The 14,568-nt window shown below is 35.4% G+C and overlaps 1 protein-coding gene across 3 annotated transcripts in view; it reads left to right on the top strand.

Annotated features, from left to right (window-relative positions):
- Positions 1-14,568, top strand: part of LOC106880060 (WD repeat-containing protein 7) — a 112,588-nt gene that overhangs the window by 84,334 nt on the left and 13,686 nt on the right. For all 3 annotated transcript variants that reach the window (XM_052968711.1, XM_052968710.1, XM_052968709.1), the window contains 13 exons: positions 220-302; positions 2,161-2,317; positions 3,698-3,915; positions 5,449-5,644; positions 6,033-6,362; positions 6,558-6,692; positions 6,794-7,511; positions 8,369-8,588; positions 10,279-10,474; positions 10,934-11,143; positions 12,031-12,217; positions 12,335-12,605; positions 13,544-13,626. In XM_052968711.1, coding sequence (XP_052824671.1) covers positions 220-302; positions 2,161-2,317; positions 3,698-3,915; positions 5,449-5,644; positions 6,033-6,362; positions 6,558-6,692; positions 6,794-7,511; positions 8,369-8,588; positions 10,279-10,474; positions 10,934-11,143; positions 12,031-12,217; positions 12,335-12,605; positions 13,544-13,626 — 3,004 coding nt within the window. The remainder of the gene's footprint in view (positions 1-219; positions 303-2,160; positions 2,318-3,697; positions 3,916-5,448; positions 5,645-6,032; positions 6,363-6,557; positions 6,693-6,793; positions 7,512-8,368; positions 8,589-10,278; positions 10,475-10,933; positions 11,144-12,030; positions 12,218-12,334; positions 12,606-13,543; positions 13,627-14,568) is intronic.

Raw genomic sequence — 14,568 nt, 5'->3', positions numbered from 1 at the left:
AATTTATTATGCTGTTTCTAGCTATGATAATTTTAGTGAAATATTAAAGGATTAGGTCTAAAATAAAAACAAAAAATCAATGTAAATATTAAAAATACTAAAAACACACTTTGATAAAATATGCTTGAAAAGAACAGAATTAACTCTTATGTATATTTATGTACAAATATATTTTTATGTTTATACTATTGTCTATCTGTAAGTTATTCTATTTTCAAGCGCTTTACCCAAAAGTGAAAACAGCTCTCCAAGATTTATGGGATGAAAATCCAGCTACCTCTGTTGGATTACTCGATCAATTGGTGAGTCAGATCAGACTTATTTCTTCTATTTATATCAGTGTTGTGTGATAAGTAAACTTGTTGAGCAATTACATAATTTATTGATTAATACAGCACAATTTATCAGGATAAGAATGCCCTTTGGTTTACTTTTGTACCATGGATGCCATCTTCTTAATGATATTGTTGCAGGAGAAGTATCTGGTCAGGTGTAAGTCCCTATCCCTGGAGTTTGTTAACCTAGAGAAGGCCTTTGATAGGATTTCATGCTCTGTGATCTGATAGCTACTGAGGAAATTTGGGGTAGATGAAAGGCTTGTAAAAGCTGTACAAGTCCTGTACAGAGGTGCAGTTAGTAAGATAAGAGCCAGTAACAAGTATAGTGATGATCTTACTGCTTTCCTTGGCTTCATATTTTTAATGGTCCTTTTGATGGTATAGCAGCCAACCCCAATAACTTGTCCTTCTGTTTAGTCTACTTGGGATAGCCTCACTGTCTCTCCCCACACCCATTCTCATCATTCAACAGCCTCTTGTAATATTCCCATGCTTCTTTCTTCTCCATACTAGTGAGAGAAAGTGCATTGCTATTGTTCCACACACACACACACACACACACACACACACACACACACACACACACACACACACACACACACACTTCTTTCCAACATCTCATATGTCACTGACTATTTGTTTAACTTCATATGAAACTTGATTTTGAATTTGTTGAAATCTAAAATATTAATCTTTTGCATAGTGGAGGCGCAATGGCCCAGTGGTTAGGACAGCGGACTCGCGGTCATAGGATCGCGGTTTCGATTCCCAGACCGGGCGTTGTGAGTGTTTATTGGGCGAAATCACCTAAAGCTCCACGAGGCTCCGGCAGGGGATGGTGGCGAACCCTGCTGTACTCTTCCACCACAACTTTCTCTCACTCTTACTTCCTGTTTCTGTTGTGCCTGTAATTCAAAGGGTCAGCCTTGTCACACTGTGTCACGCTGAATATCCCCGAGAACTACATTAAGGGTACACGTGTCTGTGGAGTGCTCAGCCACTTGCACGTTAATTTCATGAGCAGGCTGTTCTGTTGATCGGATCAACTGGAACCCTCGACGTTGTAAGCGACAGAGTGACAACAATCTTATGCATATATATAAATTGAGTAAAGAATGGTAAATTTGATTTTAATTACACTAAATTATAGTATTTTACTTGAAAGGCAGTGGTGGCAATTTTGTGTATGTGTGTGTGTGAGATTCTCCACATGCGTTTGCATTAACATCACTTGGACAGCAATAATGCCCCAAATAAACAGTATGCCCTACAACTTTGCTATTCAACATATGAAGATGTGGAATAAAGTAATTTGTTTTGAAAAACAAGTGCTGACATCAGAAGGTGTACCCAGCCATAAGTTATTGCCTGAAGAAGTTTTGATCAACACATGTCAACCGGGCAAAAGCAGATGCAAAATTGATCATGACAATGAAAATGATCATGACAAAGTAGTAATAGTTGTAGTAGTAGTAGTAGCAGCAGCAGCAGCAATAGCAAGAACCCTGAAACTGGTCTGCCTAGAGTAGACCTCTGATGAAAGATATTCAAGCCATGATATTCCCATTTTCTTTCTCCAATGGATTCATTTTAAGGAAGAATTTGAAGCTATTTGTATTGAGTTATGATGATGCTGATGGTGTGTATTGTTTAGCCTGAAACTACCTCTGATAGAGCAGACCCTGTGATCAAAGATATTCAAACCATGTTGATATCCCATTTGGCTGCTATTTCTGTTGAGCTATCACACAGAAGGCTCTACTTTTCCCTTTTTATTACATAAGTGCACTTTGATTTAATTGATTATTTCTTTTATTTCTAGTGTGAACAAAAGAGAGGTCTTGAAATTACTGCTACTATTCACATTCCATCTCAAGGTTTCGTAGTATGTGGTCGCCAGGATGGCAGTTTAATTATTGCACCTGCTACAAAATGTGTTATACTTCAACTGCTGCATAAGAAAGAACTAACTCCTAATAGTATGTATTTTTGTTTTTTTTTGTAGCTACCAAAATTTCTCCTAAATTTTATTATAACCACTGTTTTTTTTTCTTTTCTATTTTTGATTTTTACCATTTCTCTACAAATTGCAACTGGACTGTTATGTCAATATATAATTACTTACATTATTTACATTATTTACAATTGACGGCTATTTGTGCTCATCTTGTTTGTTGTTGACACAACATTTCAGCTGATATACCCTCCAGCCTTCATCAGGTGTCTTGGGGAAATTTCAAACCTGGGTTCTCATTCCTAAGGTATTTTTCGATGTTATTATTATTATTATTCACGTCACTGCTTGGAATCGAACTTGGAATCTTGGGGTTAGTAGCCCGCACTCTTAACCACTACACCGTATGGCCACGGGCATATGGCATAGTGGTTAACAACAGACAAGATGAGGACAAATATCCGTCAATTGTAAATAATGTAAATAATGTACATAATTCCTCATCTCTTAAATATAGAACTGTATATAATTACTTAATATATTGTTTACTTAGCTTGACATGTCTTCTCAAGTACAGCAGACCGGGACTTAGGGTGATTTGTTTTACTTGAGAAGAGACATCAAGCAAAGTAAAATTGGAGCCATCCATACACTCAGGCATGTTCTTTATGGCCATACCCCCACTCCCTCTCCTAGCTGAGATGTGTTTGTCTTGCAGGTGCTGGTTCCACATAAAAGTATTTGTGCCAGTACCATATAAAATGCTCTCATGCAGGTACCTCATAAAATGCGTTCATACTGGAACTTGGTGCAGCTCTCCTACTTGCTAGCTCTGGTCAGACTGTCCAACTCATACCAGCATGGAAAACAGACGTTAAATGATGATGCTGATGAATTATGATAAAATAATCCTTTCAGTCATGTACTAGATCTTGCTCATTAAGATATTTAAATTTGTTTAAATTATCCTATATTCCAAAGACATTGTCATTATTATGCCTCATCTTTTTATATGAAATTGTATAATCATGCATAAATATTTAATCCAAAATAAGTATTTTTTGTTATTAACTGTTTTGATACCAACCTGGCTGAAAAAACTTCTGGCTTTGTAGTACAAATGTCTTGTTTTCAAAAGTTTTGAATTAAAATCCTCCACCAAACCTTAGTCACAATTTGTGTTCCTAACACAAATGATAACTAAGTTATTTTACTAAATTCTTTGTTATATTCAAAATTAATTGAAAGAAACACAGAGCATCTCAACAGAAATAGTGTAACAAAAGGGTTAAAGAAGTTGAAATTCTAGAATTTATCAATAATAAAGACTGATAAATCTCTGTCTAATTTCAATCAATTCCCTTTTTTTTTTTCTTTCTTTTCTAATTCTTTTTTGATTTTTCAGAAATCAGTGTAAAAGTATTACAGGGACATGATGGACGTGTCACATGTTTACTATATCCATGTAATGAATCTACTCGTTATGAGTCTGCACATCTTATTTCTGGTGGAACCGACTTTTCTGTGATTCTCTGGGACATGTTTCAAGGGATCAAGCTCCATACGTTTACCGTTCATGGAGGTGAAATAACACAACTTCTGGTCCCTCCAAATAGCTGTAATGTAAGTATTTTTTTATCATGTATCATTTTTTTCTGTGGATAAGAGGAGGGTAGATCTTTATCATTACATAATAAACTTTTATCTTTATCTATAAACTGTTTAAAACCTTATTAATCTTTTGACCTTTTATGCACATTTATGACTTTTTCAAGGCCATATTTATAACCATAATACACTGCCTATATGTTTCAATTAATTTTCTCAGTATCTAGAATTTAGAATAGAATCGAGTAAAATAGTTGCTTGATGAATACATGTTTTCAAGGCATTGTGTACAATTTGATACCTTTCCTGTTGCTAACATTTACTCATCTTTCAAGTAAAGGTGTTTTCACTTCACTCATCTTTGAAAGCACAATGTTACCACAAAAATAAAACAGTAAGCATTGTCACTGTTGCTCACCGTGTTTTTTTTTTTTTAGAGAATTGCAAATGTAGAGAAAGAGACAAAAACATATGCACATGCTCTCTCTCTTTCTCTCTCTCTCTCTCTCTCTCTCTCTCTCTCTCTCTCTCTCTCTCTCTCTCTCTCACACACACACACAGTGGGCTCTCTAAAGTTTCTGTCTATCAAATTAACTCACGGACCATTAGTTACATTAGATAGCCCAAGGCGAAGGTAGAAAACACTTGTCCAAAGTGTCACATGTTGGAGCTGAACCTGAATCCACATAATTGTGAAGCAGACTTCTTTACCACTCAGCCATGTCTGTATATATTATAATTGTTTTCATTTACTGATAAAGTACTTTATTCCATTTCTTCATACATCAAATCATTACCAGACATTTTTGTTTCTAGGTGATATAGACTACTGCAGTGCATACATTTACACACAAACTCATGTATGATGGGCTTCTGCCCCCAAGTTTCTTTCACAGAGCATTGGTCAGCCAAGGCTATTGTAGAAAACACTTGCCCAAAGTGCCATGCTTTGGGATAGAATCTGAAACTGTATGGGAATATTAACAAAAACTTTTTCATATGCTACATAAAAAGCACTGGTGAGGGTGCTACATAAAAAGCACTAACATAGGGCCACAGAAACCATGCCAAAAACAGACTATGGAACCTGGAGCAGCCCCTGACATTGTCAGTTCCTGTCAAGCCATCCAACCCATACATTCTGTTTTAATGATCGGAAAATAAACAAAAATTAACTAAAATTAACTAGAAAAAAACAAAATAGATTCCAAAATGATTCAAAAATAGAATTCTCAAAAAAATAGATTCCAAAATTTAAAAACGCAATGAATTCCAAAATTTTTAAAAAACGGCAGGAACTTAGTTGCCAACTCAATAGATGCTTGCTATGAGGAACATTTTGTAGGTAGAAGAAGCTTGTCCTCACTATCATTTCTCTAATTGTCAATCTTAGTATTGTTAAGAATTTTTTATATTTCCAGTGAAGGGCCTTAATTGAAATGTCAGTCCTCTCCTCTTCTTATTGTACTTTGTGAACTTTATGCAAATTTGAAGCATCTGCCATGGTGTTTATGTGTAAATATGTGTATATTTTTCATTTACTTAAAGCCTCGGATTTTGACAGCTATATGTTCGGTCGCAAGTGATCATTCTGTAACTCTCTTGAGTTTGCGTGAAAGGAAATGTATCATGTTAGCTGGACGGCATTTGTTTCCTGTTCGGGTAATAAAATGGCGGCCTCTGGATGACTTTATGGTGGTAGGTTGCACTGATGGGACAGTGTATGTCTGGCAAATGGAAACAGGTGAGCAATGCAAGTTTAAAATTTATCTATGTACAGCTATTAGTAATTTGATTCGATAGTTTTTCTCAATATTTTTCAGTAGTCAAAAAATGAAATTAATATTCTTTTCAGATCATTTTGCATTTAAAATAATTGAAGATTATAACATAAAAGTGAAGATAAAATCTTCAGTAATTCTTTTGCACTTCATAAAGCAGATTTGTGTTTGATGTAATTCTTTTTATTTTAAACATGTATAAGTTTTAGAAAATAATTATGCCATGTTGGACCTCAATTATAACATATATCTACTATTCATGATCACCAATACTTTCTATAGAAGTTAAAGATTTCAATTTTTTCCATAATACTCCACATTTCTAACTTTTGCTTATTATTTTTTTAAAAGGTCACCTTGATCGGTGTGTTCATGGAATTATTGCTGAAGAAATTCTCAACAATTGTGATGAAAATGCAGTTGCAGTAGAAGCATTAACAAATCCAAGTATAACACTCACTCAAGCCTTGAAGCGGCGTAATTTAGCCACTTTCCGGAACCTTGCTCAACAAAAACTAACACAAAATCCTGGGCCTACTCAAGCCCAGCCTTTGATATCTGCTGCACCAAAACCAGAACTAGTTAAGCCACAAGCATCACCCTTACTTATACAGGGTATCCGCACTAACACCAACAATCCAGATGCCCATTTGTTATTCTTTGATACAGAATCCCTTATAGGTAAGATAGTAGTTATTAAGATATCTTTTGTTTGCTTAGAATCCTAGTTTTCCTTTCTAGAAATGGTAAAATTATTCATGTTTTTTAATGAAATATTTTTTAATGATAATACTTTCTCATCTTTCAGACCAGAAATCCTTTTTTGCATTAAAGTTTTTTCTTACCCACCTCTGCTTTTCAATTCTTTGCTTGTAGTTCAACTCTTAACTGAAGAGTATGCTTTGATGACGCCAGGTGAAATAGAAGCATTTAATACTACCAGTCCTACCATGGAAAGGTTACACAATGCAATACAACCAGAGGTCAGTGAAGCGGCTGTGAAAATTGCTGGTAAGCTATAGATTACTTGTAACAATTTTTGTATGATCTGTCATGTTTGTTTGGAACTAAGGAATTAGCATTAACATGCATTCTATTTATGTCTTTTATAGGCTTAATTGCTAAAGTGAAAGACAAGGCAGAAAATGTTGGTCACAAGATACAAAATAAAGTTGAAGCCACACAATATTCTCCTCAGTCATCTCCAAAACAAAGCAATCGGCCATCTGTGACATCAATTACCTCAGAAAAGCATCGACCAAATAGTATTCACATAAAATCAATTGACATAACCATGGAAACTGCTCAGCTATTTATGTCATGCTTGCATGCATGGGGCCTTGATCCTGATCTAGACAAACTTTGTCACAGCAAGCTGGGCTTGCTGCGACCCAAGAGACCCGTGTCTTTTGGCTTGTTCTCTCGCCATGGGCACATGTCTCTTTTACTTCCTGGTGGACACAAAAAGCAGTTTCGTCTTCAGCAAAACCTTTTACTTCAGAATGTGATCTCAAATAAAAAGCCAACTTTAATAGAGCAAGTACGCCAGAAATCTATGGAAGATTTAATTACTTTTGATGATCTTGAAATGGATTCATCAACAGAAAATGATGACAATGAAAGCGATGCTGCTTTAGCAATGAATAGTTCTAACACTGGTGACAGCTTTGCTGAAGATGAAATTCACAGATTCTCTACCAAATCTCGTTGGCAGATATCACAGGCTATTACTACTCAACATCTTTTGAGTGTCATTTCTGTTGCTAACACTTTAATGAGTATGAACTATGCTTCTTTTTTGGAAGGAAGTCATTTGAAACGAATAAAAAGGTAAACTAAGCTTCTTCTTTTTTTTTGTAATATTCTTTCTATTCAGTTAGTTGTTTAATATTGTATACTAGATAATCTCAGAGAAACAAAAACTACTTAAACACAGAGTAAAAATATTTTTAAAAGCATCTTAACAGAGAAAATAGAAGATAGGCTGAAAATGTATGCCATGCAGTTTGATTTTGAATAGCATCAAGAAATTTACATTCATTACTAAATAGCCGTCAGTGAGGTCAAACACAGTCTTTATCACTATTCCATAAGTATTTGTATTCATATTGAGACAAGTGAAGTTGGTGTCGTGACCAATGACAGTACCGCCTGATTGGCACTCTTGCTGGTGGCACATAAAAAAGCACCATTCGAGCGTAGTTGATGCCAGTGCTGGCTGACTGGTCCTGTGCCGGTGGCACGTAAAAAGCACCATTCCAGTGTGGTTGTTGCCAGTGTCACCCGACTGGCTCCCGTGCTGGTGGCATGTAAAATGCACCATTCAGGCATGGTTGATGCCAGTACCGCCTGACTAGCCTTCATGCCAGTGGCACGTAAAAAGCACCCACTACACTTTCGGAGTGGTTGGCATTAAGAAGGGCATCCAGCTGTAAAAACTTTGCCAGATTGGATTGGAGCCTGGTGCAACCTTCTGGCTTGCCAGCCCTCAGTCAAACCGTCCAACCCGTGCGAGCATGGAAAGCAGGCATTAAACGATGATGATGATGACATAGAAATCTAACTTGCTAGCTACATAGATAGATAGATAGATAGAAGAGAATAAACATTTCTCTCATTCCTCTCCCATCGATTGATACCATGTTCATCATAATATTCATTTTTCTTTAAAAACTCTTTTTTCTTAGACGGAAAAAACAACAATCATTAAGTACAATGGCACAGACAGACCCTGATAGTGATGAAGAAGGAGAACGAGCATCAATTCAACAAGCTCAAATTAAACAAGGTTGGAGCTTACTTGCAGCTTTACACTGTGTTCTTTTACCAGAGCTAGTTGGGTCTGGTAATTACCAAGCACCACAAGTAGAAATGTTGGCTAGAAGATGGCAAGACAGGTGCCTTGAAGTAAGTGGCATTAATTTATTTGATAAACTTATGGGAGTTGAATCATTGCTTTCCATTGGACCATTATTCACATTACTAGACAAATATAATTTTCAATTTTTTTTATACTTTGTTCAAATGAAATTGAACTGTACGAACAAAGCTGGGTCTGCAGATAATTTTAAAAAATCATGGGAGTTTACTTGCTATTGTTGCTTTAGCTCAGGTTCTCACAGAGCAGAGCTATGATTAAAGGTGTTGCAGCCATAACCATCCTTTTTTATATATATATTTTTTAGGCACAAACATATCTAGGACTATATTATCCTTTTTCTCCTTAACATTTTAACATGGCAGAATATAATTTGAGGAAGATTAGGCTGCTTATTCTTTTAGGTTGAGTAATTGCATTATGGCTTTCTTGTTGGATTGGAGCTTGCAAAAGTAATTTGATGTTGAAGAATGGTGTCACTGTTCAAATAGCAGCTTTGAGCTGCAGCCAACTTTTGCTTTACTACCCAAAGTATCTCCACCAGTGTCTTTTCACAAGAAATTTGTGAGCACAATTAGATTAAAACTTTGACAATATTTTCTGTCCTCCCAGAATGTGGAGATGATGGATAGTCTGACTTTGGTGAACTAATATCTCAGCAGTTTACTATAAATAGTGCACAGCCTGGTTATCAAAAACCTTGCCAGAACATATATGTCTCAAAGCTTAAATCATGTCTTTCTTATACTGCATTTACATGGTGAAAAAGTCTCTGGAGTTGATGGTCTGAGCCATGATCTGCTTTATATCTGTTTCTTTATAATGATGTGGATAACACTATACATACTTTACCAATTAGTCTGAGACATATGTCTGAAGAAGGATCCTGTCTAGAACATCAGAGCTCATCTCTCTCTAAGGTACATGGACATGTCTTCTTTTATAAGCATTATATTAATCAGCTACACTGAATGCTGTAGAGGAGAGATAAGTATTCAGTGAACCAAATCTATCTTATTTTCAACATTCTGTTTCATTTACTTTCAACACTTTGAGAAAGATATGATGTTATATTTTCTCAATGCCGTCCTTTTATAAATGTCAGGTTTTGGGTTTGGATAACAAATCTTAATTGACTAAACAAGCAGAACAATGACTTTGAGGTAATGGTTCATCATAAACAATCTTGATTAATGTGTTCAAAAAAGAGACAACTGCTGTTGTTTGGAAATGTAGTATTTATAATATATGAAGTAAATAAGTCCTTTGAATTGGTGTAAGTAACTGAGGAAAATATGCAAGAATGTCAATAGATCAGATCAAAGAATACCTTCCCTCATAGATAACATACATAGGATTGAGACACATAAGATAATGTTATGTATATCCATCTAATCTAAGCCAGTAAGTGGATACCAAGACAGTAATGATAATGACAACAAGAACAAGGATGGATGGATTGGGAGATAGTAAACATAAACTTCCTTTAAATGATGTTTTCTTCTACTCCTTTGGGTACCGGACTTATTGACTTGTCATTTTTTTGTAGTGAGGGATGTTGAAGTTTACCCTAAATCATCTACGGTTCACTTCCTGGAATGCTTGTCATCATTTATTAGGAACCTCTTTCTGTGCAGATGCATCATCATTTTGCTTGGTTTCTTTCACACAAAAAATATCTTTGATATACTCTTTTCACATTTACCTTGTTTTGTGCAGATTCGTGAAGCTGCTCAGGCTTTGCTCTTGGCTGAATTACGGAGGATAGGTCCAGAAGGTCGGAAGAAAGTGGTTGATGAGTGGGCCCCACATCTGCCTACATATGTTGATCCTAGTGTCAGTCTGATGAATGAGAACCTTCATAAAGGTGAAGGGGATGAAGAAGAAGAGGATGAAGAAGAACAGATATTAACTGGTCAGTTAACTCAGTTATTTTATTGTTATATTGAGCAATACATGTTGGCTAAGTGCAGTGCTTTTAGCCTCTGCAATAAATATATTACATTTATTTGGTTAAGTTCTTGACAAGCACAAAAGCCACAATTTCATTTCAGTTTCCTGTTGTAGTGTACCCAAAGCTTCACTGGTTTGAAAAATCTATTACTTAAGCACTTGTCCAGTCTCTAACTTGCTGGATTAGGGAAGTTCAAAATGTCTGAGTATATATCAGATACCATAGCAACAAATTACAATTTTTTAAATAAATCATCATTGGTCAGAAATGAACTAAAGATGCAACAAAATGTGTTATTTAATTTTCCAAAGTAATCAGAGAAGGAAAATCTGGTTCATTTATTCCTGTTAATAAACTGAAATATATATTACCATAGAAAAATTTTAACTATGAGTTGTTTTTTTTCTTCTTTTTTTTTAGAAGGTGAACCACCAGCCAATAAACTCTCCAGCAATTTTGAATCACGCAGGAAACAGGCCACTGCAATCATCATGCTTGGAGTTGTAGGAGCAGAGTTTGGGCATGAGATTGAACCTAGCAAACGTAAACCGGACACAGACCAAAAGAAGCTTCGCCGTGCAGGCCAAGAAGGTTTTAGCTTGTCAAACTATTCACTAGCCCGTCTTACTAGTAAGTAAACATGAAACTTTTCTTTCTTATTCGTTATAGTTGTAGTGATAAGAAGACAAATAAAATAGCTCTAATGTAAGAATCAAACAGGGATGGCTGTGTGGTTAAAAAGCTCACATTGCAACCTCGTGGTTTTGGGTTCAGTCCCACTGCATACCACCTCCGGTCCTCCACTATAGCCTCACTTGACCGACCAATGCTTTCAGAGTGAATTTGGTAGATGGAAACTTTGTGGAAGTCTGTCGTGTGTGTGTGTGCATGTGTGAGAGAATATTTTTGTGTGTCTGTTTTTCCCTCCCTCTCCACTCTGACAACCCAGTTTGGCTAAAAAGACCAATAGACTAAGTACCAAACTTAAAAGCAAGCACTGGGATTGATTTGTTCAACTAAAGTCTTCAAGCTGGCATCCCAGTATGGCTGCAGTCTAGTCCAATGACTGAAACAAGTAAAAGATAAAAGATACAGAAATACAATCATAATAAATATTTAAAAATTATCTTCACATAACCTTATATGCTATTTGGGCACATGTTTAGTTCAGAGATATGAAGCATATGGCCTGGAAGCCAGATTTAACCTTTAACATGCTGTAGTGCATCCTGTCACTGTATGAGTTATCTCTCCTGTAGCAGCAGGGCAGTGGTAGGGGAAACAGTTCTCGAGAAAATGCAGTGTACTAAAGGTTAACCTGTAGCAATGCTAAGTATGACCCCAAATTCACTTTTATATAAAACAGATTCGACACCCATGGTTTAGTTTTTGAAATTCTTCCTGTGTTCAGTTGTTAATGCTTATATATCCCAGTCATAACTAGTAAAGATGAAAAAAGATTTTTAATTTCCCCTTGTGCTGAGTAGTTTTATTGTTTATGAATATTTTCTTTTTAGGTCATGCATTAACATTTTTGCTGTCACAACCAGCATCTCAGCGAATACCTGCTTACACACCTATTCGCCGTGCATCCATAGATTTGCTTGGAAGAGGTTTTACCGTCTGGGAACCTTACCTCGATGTATCTGCAGTTTTACTTGGACTGTTAGAGCTTTGTGTTGACGCTGATCGTTTGGTTCCAAAGTATGTTGATGCCATCTTTCATTGCATTGTTTCACAGAGTATTTTCTTTTAGTGATTTTAAAAAAATTTTTGTGTTATAATTTTTTTTTAATATATTTTTCCTTTTCCTTTTTTTAGCATGACTTTTGGCCTTCCATTGACACCCTATGCTGATGCTAGCCGCACAGCTCGACATTCATTGTCACTGATAGCCACAGCCAGACCACCTGCTTTCATAATCACAATGGCAAAAGAAGTTGCTCGTTATAATACATTAGCTCAAAACGCACAACCTCAGCATCCGCAGTTAATGAATTTGGTCCTAGTCAGAGCCAAAGCAGAAATATTGCGTGTTGTAGAACTTTTGGTAGATAAAATGCCAAATGATGTAGCAGAACTCCTAATTGAGGTCAGTATCAATGTCCAGTAATTTGTTTCCTTCCTGATCATTTTATGTTTTGCAGAAGCCTCCAGTTCTGTAGCTTTCTCATTTAGGAAAGTAATTTATTAATATACATGTAGGATCTTTAAGAATAAATATCTACTTTCAATATTTTGTGGGAAGGAAGTATTAAATGATTAGCAAAATATAGAAAAACATTCAAATCATTAAGAAATTAATGGTTATATATGCAGCTTATTGTTACCTATGTAACTTTTTAAGATGAAGTCTTTCTAGATGTATTTGAATGCAAGTGAAACAGAATACAATATCTTGTTTCTTTCAATATTAACAAGTCTGATAATACTTTGCTTAGCTTCTCTAATTAAAACCAACAAACATCCAGTGATAATCATTAATGAGAATTTCTATAAATCACATATTTGTTAATAAGCTCTCAATGAAAGTCTTCTGTTGTAAAATATCAATTTACAAAAGCTTAAATTTATTTAGTGTAAGAGCATTTCTATACCTATCTTTTTCATATAAAGTGGTACCTTACAAACCTTTGCAAAAAAAGGGACTAGCATTTGTTTTGGGCTGTAACTCTTTATAAGTTTAATGAAGCCAAAAGTAGAAAACATGTTTTTTTTTATAAAGCAAAAACTTGAAAATGACTCAGTCCAAACTGACTTTATTTCATACATACATCATACTTTCTCCTTTATTATGAAAGGTCAGCTTAGCATACAATTAGGTTATAGTTGTAAAAATTACAAATGTTGTTTTCTTAAAGGTTCAAAGTAGATTTGTACAAGATGTGTAATTGCTTTTATTTTTGAGATCAGATAAATTAGGAGTAAATTGTATAATATTAATTTAAATCTTTAAACCAGTTCTTGAAAAAAAAAAAAAGCTTTGTTACTTTTACCTAAGAAGCTAAGAGCTAAAAATCCTGTTTTTAGGTGATGGATGTCGTTGTACATTGTCTTGATCTTTCTCAATTGAAAAGTAAAGGACTTCAAGAAGTATTCCCAGCTATTTGCAGGTATTTCATTTCATCTTTTATCTTTCACTTGTTTTAGTCATTAGACTCTAGTCATCCTGGGGCACTGCCTTGAAGACTGTTTTTTTGTGAAGCCTGATACTTATTCTATCAGTTTCTTTTGCCAAACCACTAACTCACAGGGGCGTAAGCACCCCAACACCAGTTGTCAAGCAGTACTGGGGGACAGACACACACACACACATATACATGTCTTCTTTCAGTTTCCATCCACCACATCCACTCACAAGGCTTTGGTCAGCCTGAGGTTCTAGTAGAAGACACTTGCCTAAAGTGCCACACAGTGGAACTGAACCTGAAACCTTCTTACCATACAGCCACACTATGACTTATTGAAATATTAGTGGAACAGGTATGGTGATGTCCCATACTTAAATGTGTTTAAGTATTTTGTTTTGCTTCTTAATGATTTGTCTTCCCTTTACTAAAGGGGAGTGGAAAAATATTTCTCCAGCATTTATGGGTAGGCCTGATATTTGTCAATTTGAGAATCACTGTTATAGGATAATCTCTTGGCAAGATTTGTGAGTTCGTATTCTACCACTGGTACCATGATATGCTCCGGATAAAGAATAAAAAACACCCTTTTTTCCCCTCACTTAACATCCCCTAACCCAATAAATAACCATTTTTTGCATCACAGTGCAGATTTTAAAAAATAGAAAACAAATCAAAGACTAGTTGGAAACCAGTGTACTGTTTGGAGGACTTACAATGAAGATATTAATTGATATTAATATTTTGGCATGCAAGTCAATGTAGTATGTAGTGTAAATATGTATTAAAGACATTCAAACATCACTGTCTTTCCAAATCTTGCTACATATGGAATTTCTAGTCTCCCAAAGTTGTCTTGATAAATAAGTCAACTTACCTTTTTTAGCTGTAAATTTTGCTCTGAAAAATTCAACTTGTATGCCAGAA

The sequence above is a fragment of the Octopus bimaculoides genome, chromosome 6 (assembly GCF_001194135.2).
Source record: "Octopus bimaculoides isolate UCB-OBI-ISO-001 chromosome 6, ASM119413v2, whole genome shotgun sequence".
NCBI lineage: Eukaryota > Metazoa > Mollusca > Cephalopoda > Octopoda > Octopodidae > Octopus > Octopus bimaculoides.
Note: the sequence above shows the minus strand (reverse complement) of the source record. Positions and strands in the feature narration are given on the sequence as shown.